The 21,021-nt window shown below is 38.8% G+C and overlaps 1 protein-coding gene across 2 annotated transcripts in view; it reads right to left on the bottom strand.

Annotated features, from left to right (window-relative positions):
- PCLO (piccolo presynaptic cytomatrix protein) overlaps positions 1–21,021 on the bottom strand; it is a 401,981-nt gene that overhangs the window by 189,910 nt on the left and 191,050 nt on the right. For both annotated transcript variants that reach the window (XM_086610093.1, XM_086610095.1), the window contains exons 5-6: positions 13,977–19,050; positions 11,587–13,601 (exon numbers count right to left, since the gene is read on the bottom strand). In XM_086610093.1, the coding sequence (XP_086466219.1) occupies positions 11,587–13,601; positions 13,977–19,050 (7,089 nt within the window). The remainder of the gene's footprint in view (positions 1–11,586; positions 13,602–13,976; positions 19,051–21,021) is intronic.

Raw genomic sequence — 21,021 nt, 5'->3', positions numbered from 1 at the left:
TCTCCAGCACTCAATCCTCCTTCAGGCCTTCCTCCATACTAGTTACTTAATTTCAGAACTTGCCTTTACTTTCAGTTAATGGCTGGCCCATTTATCCTGTTTGGTATTTGTGATCCTACACCAGGGAAAAGGCTTGCCAGGCAGTGTAAGAGCACCAGCAGGCTCCATGCTTGAGCAGGATTCCACATTAGCAAACAGCTTGCAAAGTGAGTAAGGTGAGATAATAAAAGCTGTATTTTGATAGGAACCACTTAGATTGGATGAGAGAAGGTGTCAGAGAGACACCGGCTGGGAAACAGAAGCAGGGTTTAGCAAGGAGATTAGAGGGAAGATATGGACAGATGGAGAATGGGAACAGAAATTGAACTGAGACCCAAATTCATCCTATGCAAAATGCAAGAAGTTCTGGAGGATGAGTGCCAAAGGCAGGCTTCCTCTGTAGTCTTGTACAGAGGAAGAGGAGGAATATGAAGAGAGAAATTTCAGGATCTGCATCAGAGAGATGTCTAAGCCATATCCTGTGACAACGTTTCAGACTTACGCCTGTATTTGGAGTTTCTAAAAGGCTGACTTAGGCATCACAGCACTGAGCAAACTGGGATCTGTTAATTCCTGTCTCACATCTTCATTCTAAATGCAGACTGTAAGCACTTACTATACCAGTACTCCCTGAGCTGAACATTGCAGCAGGTAAATCACTTAATTTTGAGTTTCTGAAAAAGTTTACCAGTCCAACTCCTTCTTGGTAAAAAAAATGGAAATTATTTGGAGAAACTGAACTGAGAAGAGAAGCACAAAGGAAAAACTATCTCAGTCTCTCCAGGTCAGATTTGAGAACTGGATAGCTTCTGAAAGTCTGATTTTTGGTCAACAAAGTCAACCTTGCTCTGTAAATAAGAGGTTTGTCTGCACTATGATGCCCATCTGTCAGCAAGCCATTCACCTTAAAAGCATGTTGGGAAAAACTGGAAACTATTGGAAAGATTTCTTTTTTTTTTTTTATGACATTTCAGTGAATTAAAGGAACATTACTTATTTTTAATGAGAGAAAAAGGAGGAAATAACACAGAAGACTCCAAAGACAGACTTTTCAAGAGGCCATGGGATTCACCTGACCAAAAGCAGTCTCAATCATCTAGAATCTCTTTCTAGTCAATGGAGAAATGGATGAGACTAATCATGTTTTAGAGTACAAATACAAAATAAGTAGACGAACTGTTGTTCCCTTCTGCCTGCAGACTATAACAGGAATCTTAAGTGACCATGGCAGGTGTGATTTTACGTGACCAATATCTAACATTAAACATGACCTTTCCAATCCTTCATATCTTAACTAGATAGCCTAGGGCCTTGTGTCAGTCAAGAAAGACGCTAGACGTCTCTGGGCTTCTGAAGAGAAATGCAAAGAGAGGAAAGTAAAATGGGGAATGAATGCAACTTCAGCTAAGGGACAGAAGGAACAAGACAGGTGGCATTTAGGCTATTTGATTATGCACCTCTTTTCTTTGTCTCAGCTTCCTGTCCTTTAAATTAAGACTGTTACACCAAGGTCACTCAGGTTATAGAAAGAGCCCTATATGGTCTGAGAAGTTAGTTTACTCCAGCAGTCTGGGACAAATGTTGTATCAATACAAATTGATAGCAATAAAGTGGATGATAATGTGTAAAAAGAGCAATGAATACTAAACAAAGTTGTATTTAATTTTAGAATTCAATTTTTAAAGATAATGCTGTTATTCTTACTGCTGAATATATTCTCGGCTTGGAAAGGAAATCAGTCATGTAGGCCATCTATTCTTTTACGTTATTCCCAATATTCAGATACAACAAAGCTTCACTAAAATGTATGGATTCTAAGGCATTTGTGCTATTGTAGTTATCAAGTTTTTGTTCATATCTACTAAATATCCCAGGCCACAAATTGAGAAAATCCATTTCTTACCTCCACTGGACATGAAGAGTGGTCAGTAGCTGTCCTTTTATGCTTTCTCTTTTGCAAAACTTTGAATTTTTTCAGTCTCACTAACTCTTAAGTGGTGCTGACCTAAACTGCATGCAGAATACATATATAATATAAAATATATAGCTGCATTGTCACCAAGCACTGAGTAGGGTAGAACAATTACAGCACATATCTTAAACATGTAAAATTTGTCAGCGTTTCCCAGGAATACCACTGTCTTTCTTGCAAGCACTTCATATTTTTAAGTCTTATTAAGCCTGAACTCTTGCCACTACACCTGAACATTTTCAGTATTGCTCTTGCCTAAACAGATATATTTCTGAATATTGTTTTTTCTTTAGTACCTGTAGTGTCTGTATCTTTACTGAATTTGATTTTGGAACATTGCTCTGAAATGCAATTCTGCTTTCCAAAGTAATTGCGTTTCCTATATTGATCTGCAAATGCTATATGAGTGCTTTCCCCATACTCTAAATTGCAATTGAATTATTAAAGAGTCAGGCCTATGACAAACCCTTGTTTGACCCACTTAAAACTGCCTTCCAGTTTGACAGTGACCAATTTGACCTAAGATATCTACTTCCAGCTGGCCGATGGAAAGTAAACTTCCATTTTAAAATAGTAATTGCAAAAATTTTAATTTATCAATAAATAATATTGTGCTGGAGTAAGAAAGTAAAAAAGTACACTAGAACGGGCTATTTTTATCAATTTGATTTTGCAGCATCAATATGTAAACCAGTATGCCTACACCTACTTTAACTTATAACTGTAAATACAGCTATGTATCTTAACAAATTATTTTTCATATGAAATAACTGACTCAGAAAACCAACGCCTGAATAGAAGGATTTTGATGATCAGAACCATGGTAATCATAGAATCATAGAATCATAGAATGGTTAGGGCTGGAAGGGACCTTCAAAGGTCATCTAGTCCAACCCCCCTGCAAGGAACAGGAATATCTCCAACTAGATCAGGTTGCTCAGGGCCTCGTCCAACCTGGCCTTGAACGTCTCCAGGGATGGAGCATCCACCACCTCTCTGGGCAACCTGTTCCAGTGTTCTACCACTCTCATGGTAAAAAATTTTTTCCTAATATCCAACCTGAATCTACCTCCCTCTATTTTAAAACCATTACCCCTTGTCCTATCACAACTGGCCCTCCTGAATAGCCTCTCCCCATCTTTCTTGTAGGCCCCCTTGAGGTACTGGAAGACCGCTATAAGGTCACCCCGGAGCCTCCTCTTCTCCAGGCTGAACAGCCCCAACTCTTTCAGCCTGTCCTCATAGGAAAGGTGCTCCAGCCCTCTTATCATCTTCGTGGCCCTCCTCTGGACCCTCTCCAACTGGTCCATGTCCTTCTTATGTTGGGGGCTCCAGAACTGGACGAAGTACTCCAGTAATGTTAGTTCTAACACAGGCAAGTCTTACTAATTTAAAACAAAACTAAAACTGTTAGGTGTTATTAGCCCACATTGCAATTTGAAACACTGATAGTACAAGAGAACCTGGCCTAGCCAGTATTTCTAGAGATGAGAAGCAAAACTTCAGGGCTCTAGTAAATGACTTACAGACTTAATAATGCAGTGATGAGTATTAACAACACACATTGAGCCCAAAGATTACTGGCTACCTTTACTTCATCCTTTTATTATTTTTACTTTTTGGGGTGATCATATGGGGTATATCTAGCTCTCCAGGTATTTTTCGTATTTTTCTTTTGAGGAAAACGCAGAGTTTCAAAATTTTTAGTAGCTCATATGCTAAAATTAAATTCATTTCCAGGGATAAGTATGCCCCTGGAGAAGGTATGCCCGCCCCTAGAGAAAGTACACCCTTGGAGAAAGTATGCTCAAGTATCAGAATTTAATGGGGATGCACCCCTTTAAATTTTAAGGAAATGATTGCACAGAATAATTATCTTCATACTGGCATATCCCGAACTGTTTCTAAAAGAAATCTAAACAGCAAAACACAAAAACAAACCCAAAACCAGAAATCAGGGAGAATTTTAAATGCATTGATATATGTTAAAGGAACATATTAGAGGCCTCACATGCAGAGGAAAGGAGGAAAGGTAACTGTTCTCACAGTGGAGAATGAAGATGTACACAGAACATTTTTTTACTGTTCTGAATATTTTTTTGTATTTAATTAAAACTGATGTACTGTGGTTCTGGCTTTCTTTTTAGTAATCCTTATATAGGACATATGAGTTATCATGGATTTTTTCCAGTCTTGGACCACTTCCAAGCAACATTTAATCACATTTGGATGATCAAGACAATATTTTACAAATTTGAAAATATTTTAATAAAATGATGGGAAAAAGTGTTGAAAATAAAACTTGCATTTTGATATGAGATGAAGTTTGGACTACTTTAACAAGAACAGATTGGTTTTCTCTAGGTAGTGCACATTGCTACAGTTTGCAGGGAGGTTTTCATGCATGCAGACTAGACTCCTTCTGGAGAAAACCAAATAGGAAGCTCTGTCCTAAGTGTATCTCAAACGTGCTCAAATCCCAGTAGGGAAAACCAGACCAAATCAATGACTGGCTCCTGTTGGACAACACCACAGTATACTTGCAAATACTATAGCATCAGCCACTTTGATCTACTGTTCTGCTTTTATTGTAGCAAACAACTCGCTAACATAGCGCAGTCAGTTCTTCCTTTCTAGGGAAGATTTTTATAGACATTGGTCTTCTGCTTCTTTTGGAGAATGTATGTTCATTTGCTCAGTACAATATGATTTCCCTGTGCTTCAGTCATAGCTGCTCATAAAAGAGAGAACAGAATAAAATGCAGGAAGCCAAACTTATCAGCAGAACATGTGAAAAACAGTCTTGAGTTCAGTCAGGCAATTACAGTAGCAGAAATTTTATCCTCCTCCTACTTATTCAGGTATCAGGTAAGATTGCTTCTTCAGTAATCAATGGCTTGTTAGGAGATGAGAGTCTGAGACAATGCAGAGCTGAAGTAGGCCAGAACTTACAGGTCACTATATGCTCTTCTGTCATTCTTCTGTGCCTGCTTGGTTCTGCTGTACACATTTAGATGCTGTGTTTATTACTTTAAAACAGGGAACATGATATTGGCCTCTCTCCACACCTGCAACTCAAAAGTATTCCTAAAATGGATAACTAAGACAAGCAAGTCAGTTGAAAATGAGTGGAAAGATATTATTGTACCTTCATTCTTTGTCTTTTATGGAAGAGAAAAGAGTGAGGAACAGGATTTGTGGCAAGGGGTGTTTTTAAATGTGTATATGAGAGCTGGCTTAAGAGGAAGATGGATAAGCTGACAGCAGGTGAGAAAAGGCCCAACTGACAGAAAATCTAGGCTTTTTGTCAACTCTGTCACAAATCTCATGCTTTATAAAAGATTGTTAAGGATCCCCTTTGAAAAGCAAAAGAGTGAATACCATAATAATTTTCTATTATGCATGAATGTCCCTTGGTTGAATAGAGAAGGTGTGAAATCAACTAATTTAAAAGTATCAGGCAAGACAGACTGACCCAGTTAAATGTGCTTTAGAAAATAATGTTTATATAGTGTGCTGACTGAATGTGAGGTAGTCTTTCTGTTTTGCAGATCTGACAGATGGAAAAAAGATGTCTCATTTGAGTCACATAACCGTTATTCCAAAGGATTTTAAATACAGCACAGGAAGCTGTAGCTTGAAATGTTATCGGGACTTTAAAATGTAAATAATTCAAACCATGAGTGGAAAAAGTAATCTTAAATCTAGCTAAAATCACAGTTAATGGAGAAGATAGGTAAATCCTATTTTACTGTTTACGCAGGGGTAAGATTGTCTAGAATTGTTTCTAGATATGAGTGAGACTTTTTTTTCAACTCAGTTTCCAGTGAACTTTTTTGAAACACACAAAAAAAGTGTGTGACTTGATAATCAAGCACAAAAGGAACTCAGTAGGTACATCTACACTTTCTCTGGATTGCTGGCCTGAACTCCAGATAAGATTTCCTGCCCTTAAGCAATGAACCAGCCTCACATGTAGCTGCAGGGCACTCTCAAGGATGCAGGAACCCCTGTGTCTGATCAGACCCAGGGACTTGCCTGCTGCTGAGGGTGTTAACATACCGTCAGGCAGACCCAACTGCACACATACCATACGAACCACGCAAATCAGGCTGCTCCCACACTGGTGTATGCATGGCGAAAATGAAGGACCAGTTGTCACCAGTGCCTGAAGAAGTGTTTCATTAAAGCACAGCCAACAGATATCACTCAGAAGCAAAGGGAAAAAAAAACCAAAACAAACAACTTTAAATCTAGGTTACTCTAACATACTACCGAAGACGGTTCCTCACTCAACACTCATCTGTACTTAAACCTAAATAGCAGCTGTTTCTGCAAGAGGTAATGGCTCCTTTATATTGAAATATAATTTTTACAGAAAACAAAATGTTCTTCCTTTTTTCTGGACTGCATCATGGGACTAAAATGGAAAATTAAAGTCACTGAATTAAGCCTTTTGCAGTTATAACCATGTGACCACTTACCTCTCAGACCACAAAACACTTCGGAATATTTTACAGTAACTGGAAGAGCTATGACAAAGTACCAACTCCTTTTAGCTGGAATTAAGCCTACATAACAAGAAACCAAGGGAAACATCAATGTCCTGTGCTCCAACATTAGCAGAAATCTGTTACCTGAAATTCTGGCATGAGCTAAGAAATGAACCTACTCGCTGCTTCTGAGGAAGGTAAACAGAAATAACCAACCTCATACCAGGTAATTATCCCGACTCTTTCTCTCTACTCATCACCTAAACAGAATGTGCCTTGCTGAAATACAAGTCTTGTGATCCAAATAAACAAGCAAAACATCACAGACATGACACATGGAAGCTTTTAATTCTACTGGGAGCAACTACTGTTTCTCCTCTTCAGTGCCCAGATGTACAGCACGTCTGACACAGTGAAGGCCAGCCCACATCACTGAAGTCCTAACCTTCAGTTTTAAAGTTGAAAACTTCAGAATATCATAGAAGATAAAATACAGATTAATGTGCTTGATTTTCTTTTAAAACTTTTAAATTTATGTCATTTAAAGTAACTCACACTTTTAAAAACAGTATAAAAATCACTTTTGCTCTTACTACAGCAATAGATGAAGTCCTGCAATTGTTACCTAAATAAAGACACAATCTTTTGGGACTTTGCTTGAAATCTTGAAATCTTTTTTACTATGGTATACAGATTTGAATTATATTTGCCTTAATAAGTACTGCAAATCACATGAGACAAAAATTTCAAGAAAAGTCTGTTAACTCTCTTAATAAATAGATTGATAGAATTTGTTCTAAGTGTTGAAGCTTAAATGTACAATTTCTACCCTGAAGCTGACAGGCTGTTGACAGATGTGTCTTTGCATTATTTTCACTAATACAAACACTTCTGCTGAGCCTTTATGCACTGTTTAGCTGTAGATGTTATATGTGTGTGACAGTTAATGTGCAAGATCTTCTGCAATTTGCTTCAGTTTAGTCGAACAGGCATTTTGCATCCAAAGGCAAAAGGGAGACAACTTCTGTCTTTCATTACACATATGCAATGTGTACAAGTGCCAAAGTTGACTGTGACTGGCATGTGACTTGATTCTGTGATGCACTGGTCTAAAGCTATTTCTTTATTAAACTAGACAGGTAGCCACAATTTTCTGTTGCTGCTGAATGGACAAATTTCAATCTCTACTTCCAAACTCTACTAACGCTTCCCAGTGCCCTCATGGAAACCACTGCTATGGCTTTGCACTCTGTGGAATCCTACCGCACTGGACTGCTGGACAGTCTATCAAACTCAGTGCGGTAGAGCTCATTGCCACTGGGAGCTCAAGTGGCACAAAGCTCACAAACCTGGAAAATTAGATATCTTTGCAAAGCATCGATTCCAGATGGGTGACTTACACAACTTTTTTGGGTGCTGACAACCTATAGCTCACAATTTTTCTGTGACACAGTTACACTTGATAACTAATGTATATCACAGAAATGTACAGCACATAAGAACTACCAAAAGGAACATAATGGAAAGCAATACTTTTACTTTGGATGAACAGGAAGCTACCGTCTATGTTCATTCAAGTGTTCAAATAGAGGCAATGACTACAATACACAGGAAATGAAAACGTAATGTAAACATAGGACTTGGTATCTGAAAATTAAACGTGCCATCACTGAAAGTGATATTACCTGGATACTTATTATTATGTGATTAGCTATCAAGTTATTTTTCAGCCTTTCACTTATACTAGTTATTATTACAATCATAAAACATTGTAATAATTTTCTATAAAAGGTGCATTAAAGAATAAAATTAAATGTAAAGCAGCAGTTCTAAAACATAGAGAGGTAATCTAGTCATCTTAGTCATAGACTCCATAATCTTTTTTCTTGCAATGTTGTAATAAATATATTTTAATGGAAGAAGTGCATGAATGATGAAAGTGCACTGCCTGAAGGACAAGGTATCATTTCATTGTAAACCTTAGAAACAGACCAATTTTATTCTTACCCTTTTAGTCCCATTGATTGCATAAGGATCAACTTTTTTGATAAACTGTCATAAAAAGAAGCCTATGAAACACTTACATGAACACATGAACACCCTTTTCACCTGCAAAGTTTATGAATACAGACAAAGACATAACCCTGAAACAAGAACTGTTAAAAAAGTGATGGGATATTCATCCATGCAAAAAATATTCATATACACACTCCATTTCCCTAAAGCAGTGAAAGATCAGTCTTTCATTTTCATTTTATTCTTTTATGTTCAGCGCTAGTAAATTCTGTTTTCCAGAGTGAGCTGCTTCACCAGTTTTTCTGCACTGAACTTCACTTTTTTGAAGGACATAACTGATCCCTCCTACCTTTCCCTTTTTATAATTAGGCAAGTAGGAACTCTCAAGTCAGTATGCACAAAAAGAGTACACAGAGAATTAACTGACAAAGACTTTAGCTGTTGTGGGCACTGTACAAACAAAGAATGAAAATACAGTTCCAGTGCCAAAAATATTTTAAAGTTGAGGAAACATCTTACTTTCTCACTTAGCAGGATAATGCAAAAGTGATCTTGCATTCAAACACAAGTATAACAACAGTATGTTACTATAACAAGAGAGTTCTACAGTTGAAAAAATGTCAACAAGGCTTTGGCTTTGTCAACAATGACACTGTGTGTACGCTAACTTTCAGGAAGAATTTTTGAGTGTGACAAAAGGTACAAAAGAAGAAATCACTGTCCGCTTTTTCCCATGCTTCCAAGATGTAACAGTCCTAAACCCATGTTCTCAGCTGGTATAAACATACGTAGACATGCTGGAGAGAATACTATGTGTCTCTTGGAAACTAGGAGATCATTTAGATCTTATACTGCAGATCCCCCCTTCCCAACATAACTGGACTGAGCAATCAAGAACCAAAACTGATATAGCAACTGCAAAAGCAATTTATGCCCATATTTCCAGATTCTGAAGAGGTCATTACATCACTTAATGTAAATTTCACTCTAAATACCCTCTTTTTTTGTCATATGCCTCTTTTCCTCCTTTAAATTTCATGTACCTGATCCCAGCCTAAGCTAACTGAACCTCGGATACTTAACAAAACTCTATCAGAAAGAGAGGGCATAACAGACTTAATGCTTAACGTGACATCAGAGCTGAAAGCAGCCGTGATGGTCATGGGAGGTTTACAGAGCAGCTTCTCACCATACGCCACATAACACACTGCAGCACACTTCGCATTCATGGAAGTTTTTTATTTTCCCTGCCCTTGTCTACTTGCACCCCATGTTCCATAAAAATGTGCACCTCATTTATTTAGATTGTAAGTACTTTGAGACATGGGCTATTTGCTGCTTGATGGCTGCATACTTATAAGAACAATGCAGCTCATTACTGTTTGGGCTCAAGGCAAAAGGGTAGTAAACATGTAGGGAAAAATAAACAAAGATGTACAAGCACTTTGTTTCCATATCTCATTAACGAATACTCTGTGTGTGTGTGTGTGTGTGTTCAAAATCTACTGTAAAAGCCTTTAAACAATCAGCGGTTTATAGAATTTATCATCCATCACACAAAGTATACAATTCATATAAATTATGTATGTATCTATGAAATAAGTAAACTGAATAATTTTCCTCAGTTTCACTACACTGTTATTTTACAATAGTATACTTAGTTTCCAGTAATAGTTTCACTACATTGGCAGTTATTTTACAATATTATACCTATTCTCCAACATGTAGTAGAACCTAACACTTTCTAACTCGTGAGCAATGTTCTTTAAGATGCAGTTCCAAACCATCTGCATGAAGCTTTAGTGCTCATGCTATAGTTTCTCCCACTGTGCAAGTCCTGCATTAAGGAATGATGCTGATACGGAGTGCCAATGTCATGACTACAGTTTTCCCTTTCAAACTTCCAAGTGCCGTTTTCCAAGCAGTAACAGCATAGGAAGCATTTAATATTTGCATAAATATGTGAAGCTGCAGAAATTGCTTACAGTGAGAGTATAACCAGATAATTCTGCATCTGAAAGCCACCACAAATTATCAAACATAGAGAACAAGCCCTCTTCATTCTATCCAGCCAGTACTAATCACTCATGTATTCACAGATAACAAAATAAAAGATAAAAATTGCTGAAAAACTCAAATGGCAACTCTTCTAGAGCTCTGACAAGTAAGATACTGACCCTGCAACTGACAGAAGGGAATGGACTTGGACAAAAGGACAACCAAGAACATGTTAAATTATAAAGGTTTTTTTTAAGCCAAGACTTCTTCCTCTTATTCATCAATAACATACTGATTCTCAAATCAGAAATCTTAATTCTCAAGGAAAAGAAATACTGCAGAAATGAAAAATTTTAATCCTGGTGATGTCAGTCTTATTCAAAATTGCCTCCTCGGACCCCATAGGGAACAGCTCTCAACACTCGCCTAACTTCTGGATAATCCTCCTTATCCAAAACAAACAAACAAAAAATGGCTTTGCGATATGAGACCTTTCACTCTGGGAGAGATAAAAGACGTATATATTGAGACACAAGACTACCCACGGAATCACGAATGGCCAAGAAACCTCAAGAGGGTCAAAAAGGACAGCTAACTAAGGTAATTACAAATCTGGTGTTAGCTGCCTCTCAGAAGGCACATGCAGTAGCTTCAAGGTGAATGCGCTACAGACTGTGCCACAAGAGGTGGGTGTTGTACGATTAGAAAGAAAACGCTTTTCATTTTATGAAGAACTGCTGATAACTACTTTATTGGCAATTAATTGCCACGTAAAACATAAAGTGACTTCCAAATTCTGATCGAAAATTTGTTGCGTGCTTTTCTGAATCTTAGTAAGGCTGTAATACGGATTTGTTTGTTTCCAGGCAAAGCAATGAAGCAAATAACCATTGCTCTAAACAGCAGATATTCCTTGGGACTTTTCAGAGAGATGTGCAAAAAGACTATATACACAGGTATGGCAAATGAGTGTGTCAGCCCTCATGCTGTACTGATAGCTGTAGAACTGCATATTAAAATAAAAAAAAAACAAAAAACAAAACCAAAAAGCAAGCAAGAACTTCTTACCATGAAACCCTCAGTGTACTGAAACTGAGCTCTGGAACTGTCTTCTGCTGTGGGACTCAGGGGCTTAGGATCAGACATAGAGCGTTGCATCATCTTTGCCGCCTTTGGGCTTGATGGAGGAACCTTGGCAATGTCAGCATGCAGCATCTTCTGAGGGCTGATGTCATCAGTGATGGGTTTTTCATAGGGTACAAATGCTGACTCTATAACTTTGCTTGGTGAAACAGGTGAAATGGGTGAATAGAGAACTTTGGGAGATTTGGGAGGGGAAGGGACTACCTGCAATGTGGAGTCTGGACGAAGGTGGGATGAGTATCCTATCTCTAATGGTGTTGGGCGTTTTTTATCTTTCTGAGGAGATGAAGCTGACAGATATGGGGGACTCTGAGTATCTGACTCTGTCTCTGTTTGGCATCCTAAACTTTCTCCTTTATATGTCTTTTCTGGAGCTGAAATGTGCTTTATGATTTCAACCTTAGCATCCAGTCGGGCCCTGATTGAAGGCGTTCTTATTGTTCCTACAGGTTCTGTTTGTACTGAAATCTCGGCCACTGTCTGAACCGCAATACTAGATACTTTGGAGAATTGTTTAGCTTTGTCTGCCTCAGTGGTACCCTCACTGTATTTCCCTACACGAGGCTTCCTTCTGGATCTGCTAGAAAGATCCCATTCATCTTGATCTTCGTCATCTGTCTGAACACTCGTATCAACACTCTTCTTACTTCTCCGCCTCCTGTTTGTGTAACCTCTGTCTGCTCCGTCTTCATCATCAGTTTGCACTCCACTGTCCACTATCTTTTTGAAGCACCGAGGTTCTTCTTCCAGGGTCTCCTCAAGCTCCTCATATGGACCACGTAATTTTGGCATAGAACTTCTCTTTTTCAATTGCTTTTCCTCTTTAACATCAATATCCTTAAGAGACATTTCTGAAACCGAGCTTAGGATACCAGACCTAGGTATGTATTGGGTAATGCCATCAGACTGAACCGTATACCATGTTTGGCTTTGTGGAATTTCAATACCCAGTACTCCTGAAGCCGTAGTGGTTGTGTCATCAGTAGGCCAAAATTGGCCATTTTCTGTGGTTGCATACTGTCCTTCCAGAAGTGTTTGATCTGTGGTAGTTTGTGGCGACCCAGTTCCTGAAGGGTCATAACCATACTGATATATTTGCCGAATTTTCTGCTCCTCTAATTGTTGGTGGAGCTGCTGTTGAAGTTGTTGGAATTGTTCAAGCTGCAATTGCTGCTGGGCTAATGTCTCTTGCCTCATCATAAACTGAGCTTGACGTTCCTCCTCTTGCTGAAATAAGAGATGATGTTTCATGGATTGCAACTCCTCAAGCTTTTTTTGCACCATAAACTTTTCTTGTTCCCTAAATCTTTGAATTTCCTGACGTTCCCATTCCAGCTCTTCTGCAAAGCGCTGCTGCTTAATTTTCTCAAGCTCAAGAAGTTCACGCTCCAAATCAAGCTGCTGCTGTTTACCTTCTTCAGGGGCAATGAGAAGGGCAACCTCATCGTCAATTACGTCTGTATAAACTTCAGATGCTGTAGTTAAAGTAGGTATCAAGTTGGTTGGCTCAGAGGTAATAGTTTCTATAGTAAGAGGTTGTAACCCTGTCTCCATATCAATGGCAGTAATTGCACTGTCTTTTTCAGCTGCCACTGTTGTCAAGAAACTGTACGATCTGGGGAGTGGTTGATTCTGTTGCAAAGTTGATAAAGAGGGCACTGAGTCAATTGTTTGCAGAGTAGGTAGATCTCTGACAGTTGTACTGAAAATAGAACCAGGTTGTGTAGTGATGGCAAACGTGGATGGGATTGGAGTCGCTACTGAAGAATAAACAACACCATTGGATGATCTTAAAACACTTCCAATGCCAAACTGAGAACCCAGAGATGACACCATTCTTGCTTGGGAATACTGTGGTGTACTGAGCCCGATGCCAGAAATCACCTGCCGAGTCTCTGGATAAGGACCAGTGGTCTTGCTTGAGTAATCCATAACCTCACCTGAAATTACAGGGCAAAGTTACAGTCCAGTCCCACAAAAGAATGCTGCTTCATGGATTCTGAAAGTCATTCCATCCTGATGAATTAAATGGGAAGGGGAAACTGCATGCAAATCTTCAGGTTAATGATCTACTTTAGATGTGAAGGAAACAGCATTTCTGAACATGCAGGCACATGCAGGCACCTCTGTGCAAAACACATATGTAAAATGAAGAAATGAAAAACACGTGTAATCCAGAATAATCTGTCACACTGTCCAAAAGAAAACAAAACAACAGAAGGAGGGGAAAAATAATAAAAAAAATCATCCTGAAATGAGGTGAGCAACATCGAAATCATATTTCAAAGAAAGATCCGCAGCTGTGTCATACTGACCTGTAGTAACTCTTCCAGAAGTAAGATCTACTGCTGCATCAGTTGCCCCAACTCGATAATCAAAGCTATTCTTGCTTTTGTATGCAAACAGTCCAGCTTCCGATAAATTTGTGTCTGACATAGAGGGTTTCATACCTCCCATTCCTCGGTAGCCATACGACCCTGAACGATCATACTGATAATGGTCGTCTCTGTAACCAAAGCGATCTTCAGGAAGTGTAGCTGGCGGCTGCTGCGCTGTACAGCTCCTACCAAACGGCAGTTTATAAACCATATCACAGCAGACAGCTCTTCTCCCCGCAGTCAGATCCACAGGCTTTTCATCATCTTCTATTACTGTTGTTACGATACCTGAAGTAGTTTCATCCATCGTTACTACTGTTCTGTGGGATTTTGTAGTGCTAAGGTCAACTGCTCCACTCTCCATCGGCTCCTGAGAAGTGGAGAGATCGGTCCAACCATTTGTAACACCAACAGGTGGTACCGTAACGGGCTTTGTAGTAGCCCATGTCACTGCATGTGCTGAAGTACCGAGGGATAAATTTATTGGCACTTCATCTCTACCTGCAGAGAATGCCTGGCTGCCTGTTACTCTGTATGCAGGCTCAAGATGTTTTGATGTTGTTAGCTGAAGTGGTGTTGTCATCGCATGTCCCAGATCCACAAGGCTGTCTGTACTGGCAGTGTAGCTTACAGTGGTGGTGCAGGTCATTACTGTTACTGTCTCAGTGACTACAGACAGAGAAGGATCCGCAACACATGCAGTGCTAAGATTTATTATAGCTGGCTGGACAGTACTTACTGGCCGCCCACATGCATCACTTGTTGGCATTTGCCTTCTCACGTCCATGGAAACAGCAGACAGATCCATACAGCTGTCTCTCATTTTGATATCCATCTTAGTTAAAGTGCGAAGATCTATGACATCCCCCAAAGGATGGAATCTTCCATTCTCTCTATACCTGGGTTGATCTCCTATATGTATTGGCTCTGGAGGTATAGTAATCGCGACACTACCTAAACCAAAACCAGGCACTGGGCCCTTAACCACAGACACTGTGCTCTTGGTTACCTCTGTTGTTACTACTTCTGACTTTGAACTGGGTATTTTTGCAAAAGTTGATTGTGTTGTGACAGGAATAGTTTGCAAAGCACCTGAAATATACATGCTTTGATCTGCCATACTTTGAATTTCCATAGTTTTCATGGATGGAGTAAAAATTGGTTGCATAGGCTGGGGAATCTGTTCTTTAGAAGGTGCTTCTAAAGGCCAGCTGGTAACAGCCTGGCTAGTTATAGCTTCCGTGGGAGTTCCAGGTTCAGATGGCAAGGTGATGACAACATAGGTTTCCTGTGAGGGTTTTGTCAACCTTGGTGAAGATTTGTTAGAGTGTGGAGACAAAGGGGAAGTGGGAGATGGTATTTTATATTCAGCTGCAGAGACCAAATTCAGAGTCATACTTGAAGTCAATGACAAACCTATTGGTTTGGGCTGTGTTTCTGCTGGCTTATGAACAGATATTGGGAGCGGAGGAACTGCTGGTTTAGGAGCAATTGGAGGTTTAGTTACTTCAGCAGGCCTGTGACTGAAAACAAGCCCTGCTGGAATGGAGGATGGTTTGGGTGGTACAGGAGGTGGTGTTGGCGTGTATGTTTTTGTGATAGGTACCACATGATTCTTTAATACAGCTGTGGACTCTAGTGTTGGAACACCTGTGACTGAAGGTATCACTGTGGGAGCTGTTGCTGCTGGAGTCTTAATCTGTGACTTCTTTTTGGGATAAATGGCTGGCTTGGGTAAAGTAGGTGGAGGTAATGGAGGTGGAGGAGGTGGTGGAGGAGGAGGAGGAGGAGGCGGGGGTGGAGAAGGTTGTGCAGGAGAATCCAAAGAAGAGCTTCTAAAAAGCGAGAATACTTTGGATGTTACAGCAGGAGCTGAGGAAGGCACAGAGACCATGCTGGTCTTACTTACAACACTGGGAGTAGGTACAGAAGATGTTTTTGATGCAGGCTCTGTAACTGGTACTGATGCTATACATACAGGCGGTTGCTCAGATGTAGCACTAGTCAAATTAATCCTTGTCATATCAACACCCAATTCTTTGTGTGAATCTTCATGATGAATTTTGACAATGCCAGCCTCCACTGTGCTTTTCATTTTTCTAGCTCCTTCCTTTTCTGCTTTGGAGGTATCAAAGGTAATGGCATCAGTTGCATATTGTTTGGGTTTTATAACTGTAGTTGCCACTACTGAAGGTGCAGTTTCAGGCAAACAAACTGCAGCTTGATCCACACTTCCCATATCTGATGCTATAGATGGCTTTTTAGTGGCTCCAGTAACAGATTCATAAGGCATGCTCGCTTCAGAGTACTCTTCTGTAGATGCTAAAGGAACTTGGGTTATTATCCTGACACCTTCAGAATCTGCTAGTTTACTCACAGCATCTGCTGTATCTACATAACCTGTGGTTGCACTATCTATAGGTGATGAACTATCTGTGGTACAAACCGAAGATGTAGATGATGTTAAGGAAGCTGTATCAGAAGGTAAAACTGATGCAGCACCTTCCGATGTCTCAGAGTATGTCAACATTGATGTTTCATGAGAAATTATTTCTTGAATTTCTCTGGCATAATCTGTTAAGTATTCATCTTCAATTTCCTCTGCCGTAAAATGCTGTGTGATTTTAACATCTGGAATAGAAAGTGCTGTGCTACTGACAGGTGATATATCTGAGATTGCTGAAGTAGTGCTTGATGTTAAAGATGTACTGTCCACTATTTCTCCAACACTAGGTACCTTTGAATCAGATGTGGGAACAAAACCTGAAGTTGGTTGTGTTGGACTGGACCCGGGGGTTAGCTGCATTCTCTGTCTTTTCATAAGCTCTTCATAAGCAGCTTCTGCATCTAACAACTGCTTTTCCTCAGCAGTGGAAGTTACTGTGCTGCCTAATACAACTATTTCATGACTTTCTGGGATAATGTAAGAACTAGAAACTATATCTTCTTGAGGCACAATAGAATGTAAAGTTTCAACACTATAGTAGTCTTTTTGTAGATCAGTAATTTTCTGTGGTTCTTCATAGATCTGTTCTGAAGCTCTTATCTTTTTCTCTTTCCCTCTCTGTTGTATATATTCACTGCTCTCATCTTGTCTCATTACAAGATTAGTATCAATAGTTCCATTGTACGTATCCTCTACTAAAGATTCATAAATATAATCCTCTATTAGCATTCCACCATATAAAGACTCTTTTTCAAATACTTCATCCTTTTCATTTGTAATTTGAAATGGTTTGGACTTATAGGTCTTATGCATCATCTCCTCATATACCTCTTCGGCACTTTTCAATGTCTTTTGACCACTGTCTTCTTTTGGGAGTCCGATCGGTTGTTCATCTGTTGGCGAGTATAGAGAGACAGCAGTAGGCAATTTGTAAACTTTTTGTACTTCTATTATTTTTTCTGGGCTGATTTCAAACCCTTCAGGATCGGACTCAATACTAGGTGAATATTCAGAACAGGAAGATCTGTGTAGCTCTTCCATTTCTGCTGCCTGTCGTAATTCTTCTGTTGGAGATGCATCTTCAATGGGAGAAAGATTACTTGGTGGAGTCTTTGGACGTTCTCTTCTCCTCTGAGCTCTTAGTTCATCCTTGTCCTTTTTAGATTTTTTGCTAGAACTTTTTCTTTGTTGCTGTTCTAACTCACGCTGTTTCTCTTGTTCCTTTAGCAGTTCCTCCTCTTCCCGTAGTTCTTCTTCTTCTGAAGAATCTTCAATAGTTGGAAGAAGAGGACCATGTGACCGATGCCTGGCTTTGCGCTGTTGTTTGCTTTCCCCTCCCAGTTTTTTGTGACTAGGACTGCTGTCACTATCTTCATCAAGTGATGACACTGAAGTAGGAGATGTACCTGGTGTGAAACTAGAAGCATGTAAACTAGAAGATCCTTCTCCTCTAGATCTATCTTCTGGTGAATCTGTAAGACTCTCCATCTCTAGCTCAGGCTCTTCGTCAAAATATAAAATACCTTTCTGTTGTTCAGATGCTTCAGAATATTTGTTTGTTATTGTACTATTTAATTCTATTGTTTTGAAACGCCGGAGGCCTCCTCCTCCAGTTACTGCAAGTTCTTCACTATCTTGACTTTTAGTTTCCCTGTATTTTGGCTCTGGGCTTTCATCAAAAGCCTCATCATCATCATCATGCCATGAATGTCGCCTTCCTGCATCCTCATCATAGCCTGCACTACTTTTCCGTGCCATTCTTCTGTGTTTTCCAGCTGTTCCTTTGGTTTTGCTTTTCATTTCATCTTTCTTTTGGCTTTCGGTTACACTAATCTCTTTGAGCTGATTTCTTATGAATTCATCATCTTCAGAACCTGAGGCATCTTCATCAGCGCTCATTTCTATAATCTGTTTTCTAATGAAGTCTTCTTCATCACCTGATCCCTGACTGTCATCTCGTTTGTATTCATCACTGCTTGAAGAACCAACGCTAGCTCTTCTTTTTCTCCTTGGGACAGGTGAGTTTTCACTCTCACTGCTGTCTTCCACAGAATCATAGCGTTGTCTTCTTGCCGATATGTCATCTCTTTCCTCTTCTTCCTTGTAGTCTGCCCGGGACGGAGCACTTCCTTTGCCAGCTTCTACAATGGTTCCTTCACCTTCTTGAATAATGTCTAAGTCTTCCTCATCTGAACTGTAAGATTCTGGAGTGACTGGCAAAGGCTTTGTTTTATGTTGATCCTTTGTCTGTTCACTGTATGTTTCATAAAGCTCTTTGCTTTCCGCAGATTTTTCATCAGAAAGTGTACTTGCCTGAGCTTCCAAAATAGACAGTACAGTACTTTCCAATTTGGCAAGATCTGAGGGGCTTGGTGGACTTTCTTGTGAAATAGTGTCTTTTTTACCAGATTCTCTAAGTAAATCCTTTTCATCACTGGGGATATGACTTGGAATTTCACCAAGCGAACTTGATATCCCATCAGAAGAATACCCGGTGTCACTCAGACCTTGTGGACTTTTCTGTTGCTGAGAACTTGATGTGTCTGATTTGTCATCCTCCTTTTCCTAAAAAAATAAATACATACGCGTGTCTATATATTTATATATAAATTCTTAATGTCTCCAGGCAATTAAATACATGGATTTTTTTTTTCTAAAAGATAATTTTATGTATCAGATGAAAAATTATGATGTCAAGAAGAATTATATTAAACCATAAAAAAATCAATATTAATTTTGTTATTCAAAGCTATTCAAATAATGCAAAAAGTTCTTCAAATTTTGAGTTTCTGCATTGAATCTAACCGTGCTTTGCATGGTTGTCCACACTGCCAACTGATTTTATTAGTTGTAAGATGATCTGTTTCTCAATATAAACAAATACTGTAGTTAACTGTTTTCAGAACACTTAGTAAGGATAATCATTTATCATTTGTTCATATATGCATGGGACAAATTGTTTGGGAGTTAATTTAAATGAAGCTTTTAATTACCTATGTTCCCAAACAGCCTACATAGCTCTAGATACACAGTAATATAGCTTGCCAAACATCAGCCTGCTGTATTTCTGGGGTCTGCTCCTTTCTTTGCCCATTTAATCTTTTATAATTGTCTAGAAATATGTCAGTCTTCTCAAATTTTGTTTCATTTCATTTTGTTGATTTATGTGTTACACATTGTAACACGCAACAGAATACATGGAGTATGGAAACATAATTTAATGCAATTTGGAATGTCCCCATATCTGCAGTTCGGCCCTGTACAAACATTTTCGGAGTACCTCATAAAAAAGAAGTTTCTCAGTGAATTTGTAATGCGGAGGTAAGCTGCTGGTAGGAAAGTGCAATTGTAGGGATGAAAGCATGATGGTCAGCTATTGATCAAAGGAAACAAGGAAGCAAACAAGGCAGGCACATCTGACTGAGCATCATAACCAATGTTCTCCTTCTCATCCCTAATTAAACACCTTTAGTCATTCTCCTAGCTTCTAGATCCTTCTACATCATTCTGAATGACAAGCACCTCTATCTCCTTTAGATTAACAAAAATACCAATATCCTATAGCAAGTATTTCCACACCAGTTTCCCTCCTGTTTCTCTGAATTGTGAAATGCTCTGTACTTAGTGATCTCACCATCTAGCTAACACAACAGCTCACTCTCCAAGCAACAGGTCATCTTAGCTGTCATCTTAGCTGACAATCTTGCGAAGCGTCTCCACCTCCACCAGTAATTTGAGAACAAGCATCCCAAAGTCTCCTGATCTTAATATGATGTGATCTTCATATTTGTTATGGCCCTCAATAATACAAGCAGGTAGTGTGCATCAACTTTGCTAACCAAGTCAATGATTTCTGAAGTAAAGGAAAACATTTATTTAAAGCTTTAATTTATCAACTTCCTCGGCAATATGCCAAGTTGAAAAAAAATACTGTGCGATAAAAATATTAAAAAAATTATGACAATGGTTAATTATAATTTAAAAGTACATTTACACTCATGTTAAGTTGCTATTAATTACAAGTATTTTCAAATGTTTATTCATATTAAAGTGATATTTAATACCAAAATATCATAAACTATTTGTTATTGTCAGTTATTTCATTTTCAAAAAAGCAGTTTTTTTCATGATTTAATTTTCATTTAAAGTACCTGTTCTTGCCTATAGACATATCACTGTGCACATAATCCTACATTAAAACACTAATATTAACATTAATATTAATATTACAGCAATCTAGTAATTTATATTTTGTAAAGCAATCTCCATTTCATGGGAGTGATTTATTATTTGCATTGCAAAAACAGATCTACCTTGAATATAAACTATATTTGTTCTTAACAATATTGTACACAATACGATAAGCCAATTATTTGATATCAGAGCAAAATCCATTACAATTAAAAATCAAATGTGAAAACAAGTATTGTTAAGGACAATTCTAATGATAAGGCTGTGATTAATATATAAACATGGAGAAACTTAGAGTACCCCAAAAAACATAAGGAAATCATCACCACTCCAACACTTCAGCAC

The sequence above is a fragment of the Tauraco erythrolophus genome, chromosome 4 (assembly GCF_009769465.1).
Source record: "Tauraco erythrolophus isolate bTauEry1 chromosome 4, bTauEry1.pri, whole genome shotgun sequence".
In the NCBI taxonomy this organism is placed as follows: Eukaryota; Metazoa; Chordata; class Aves; order Musophagiformes; family Musophagidae; genus Tauraco; species Tauraco erythrolophus.
This window is presented reverse-complemented; position numbering and strand designations above follow the sequence as displayed.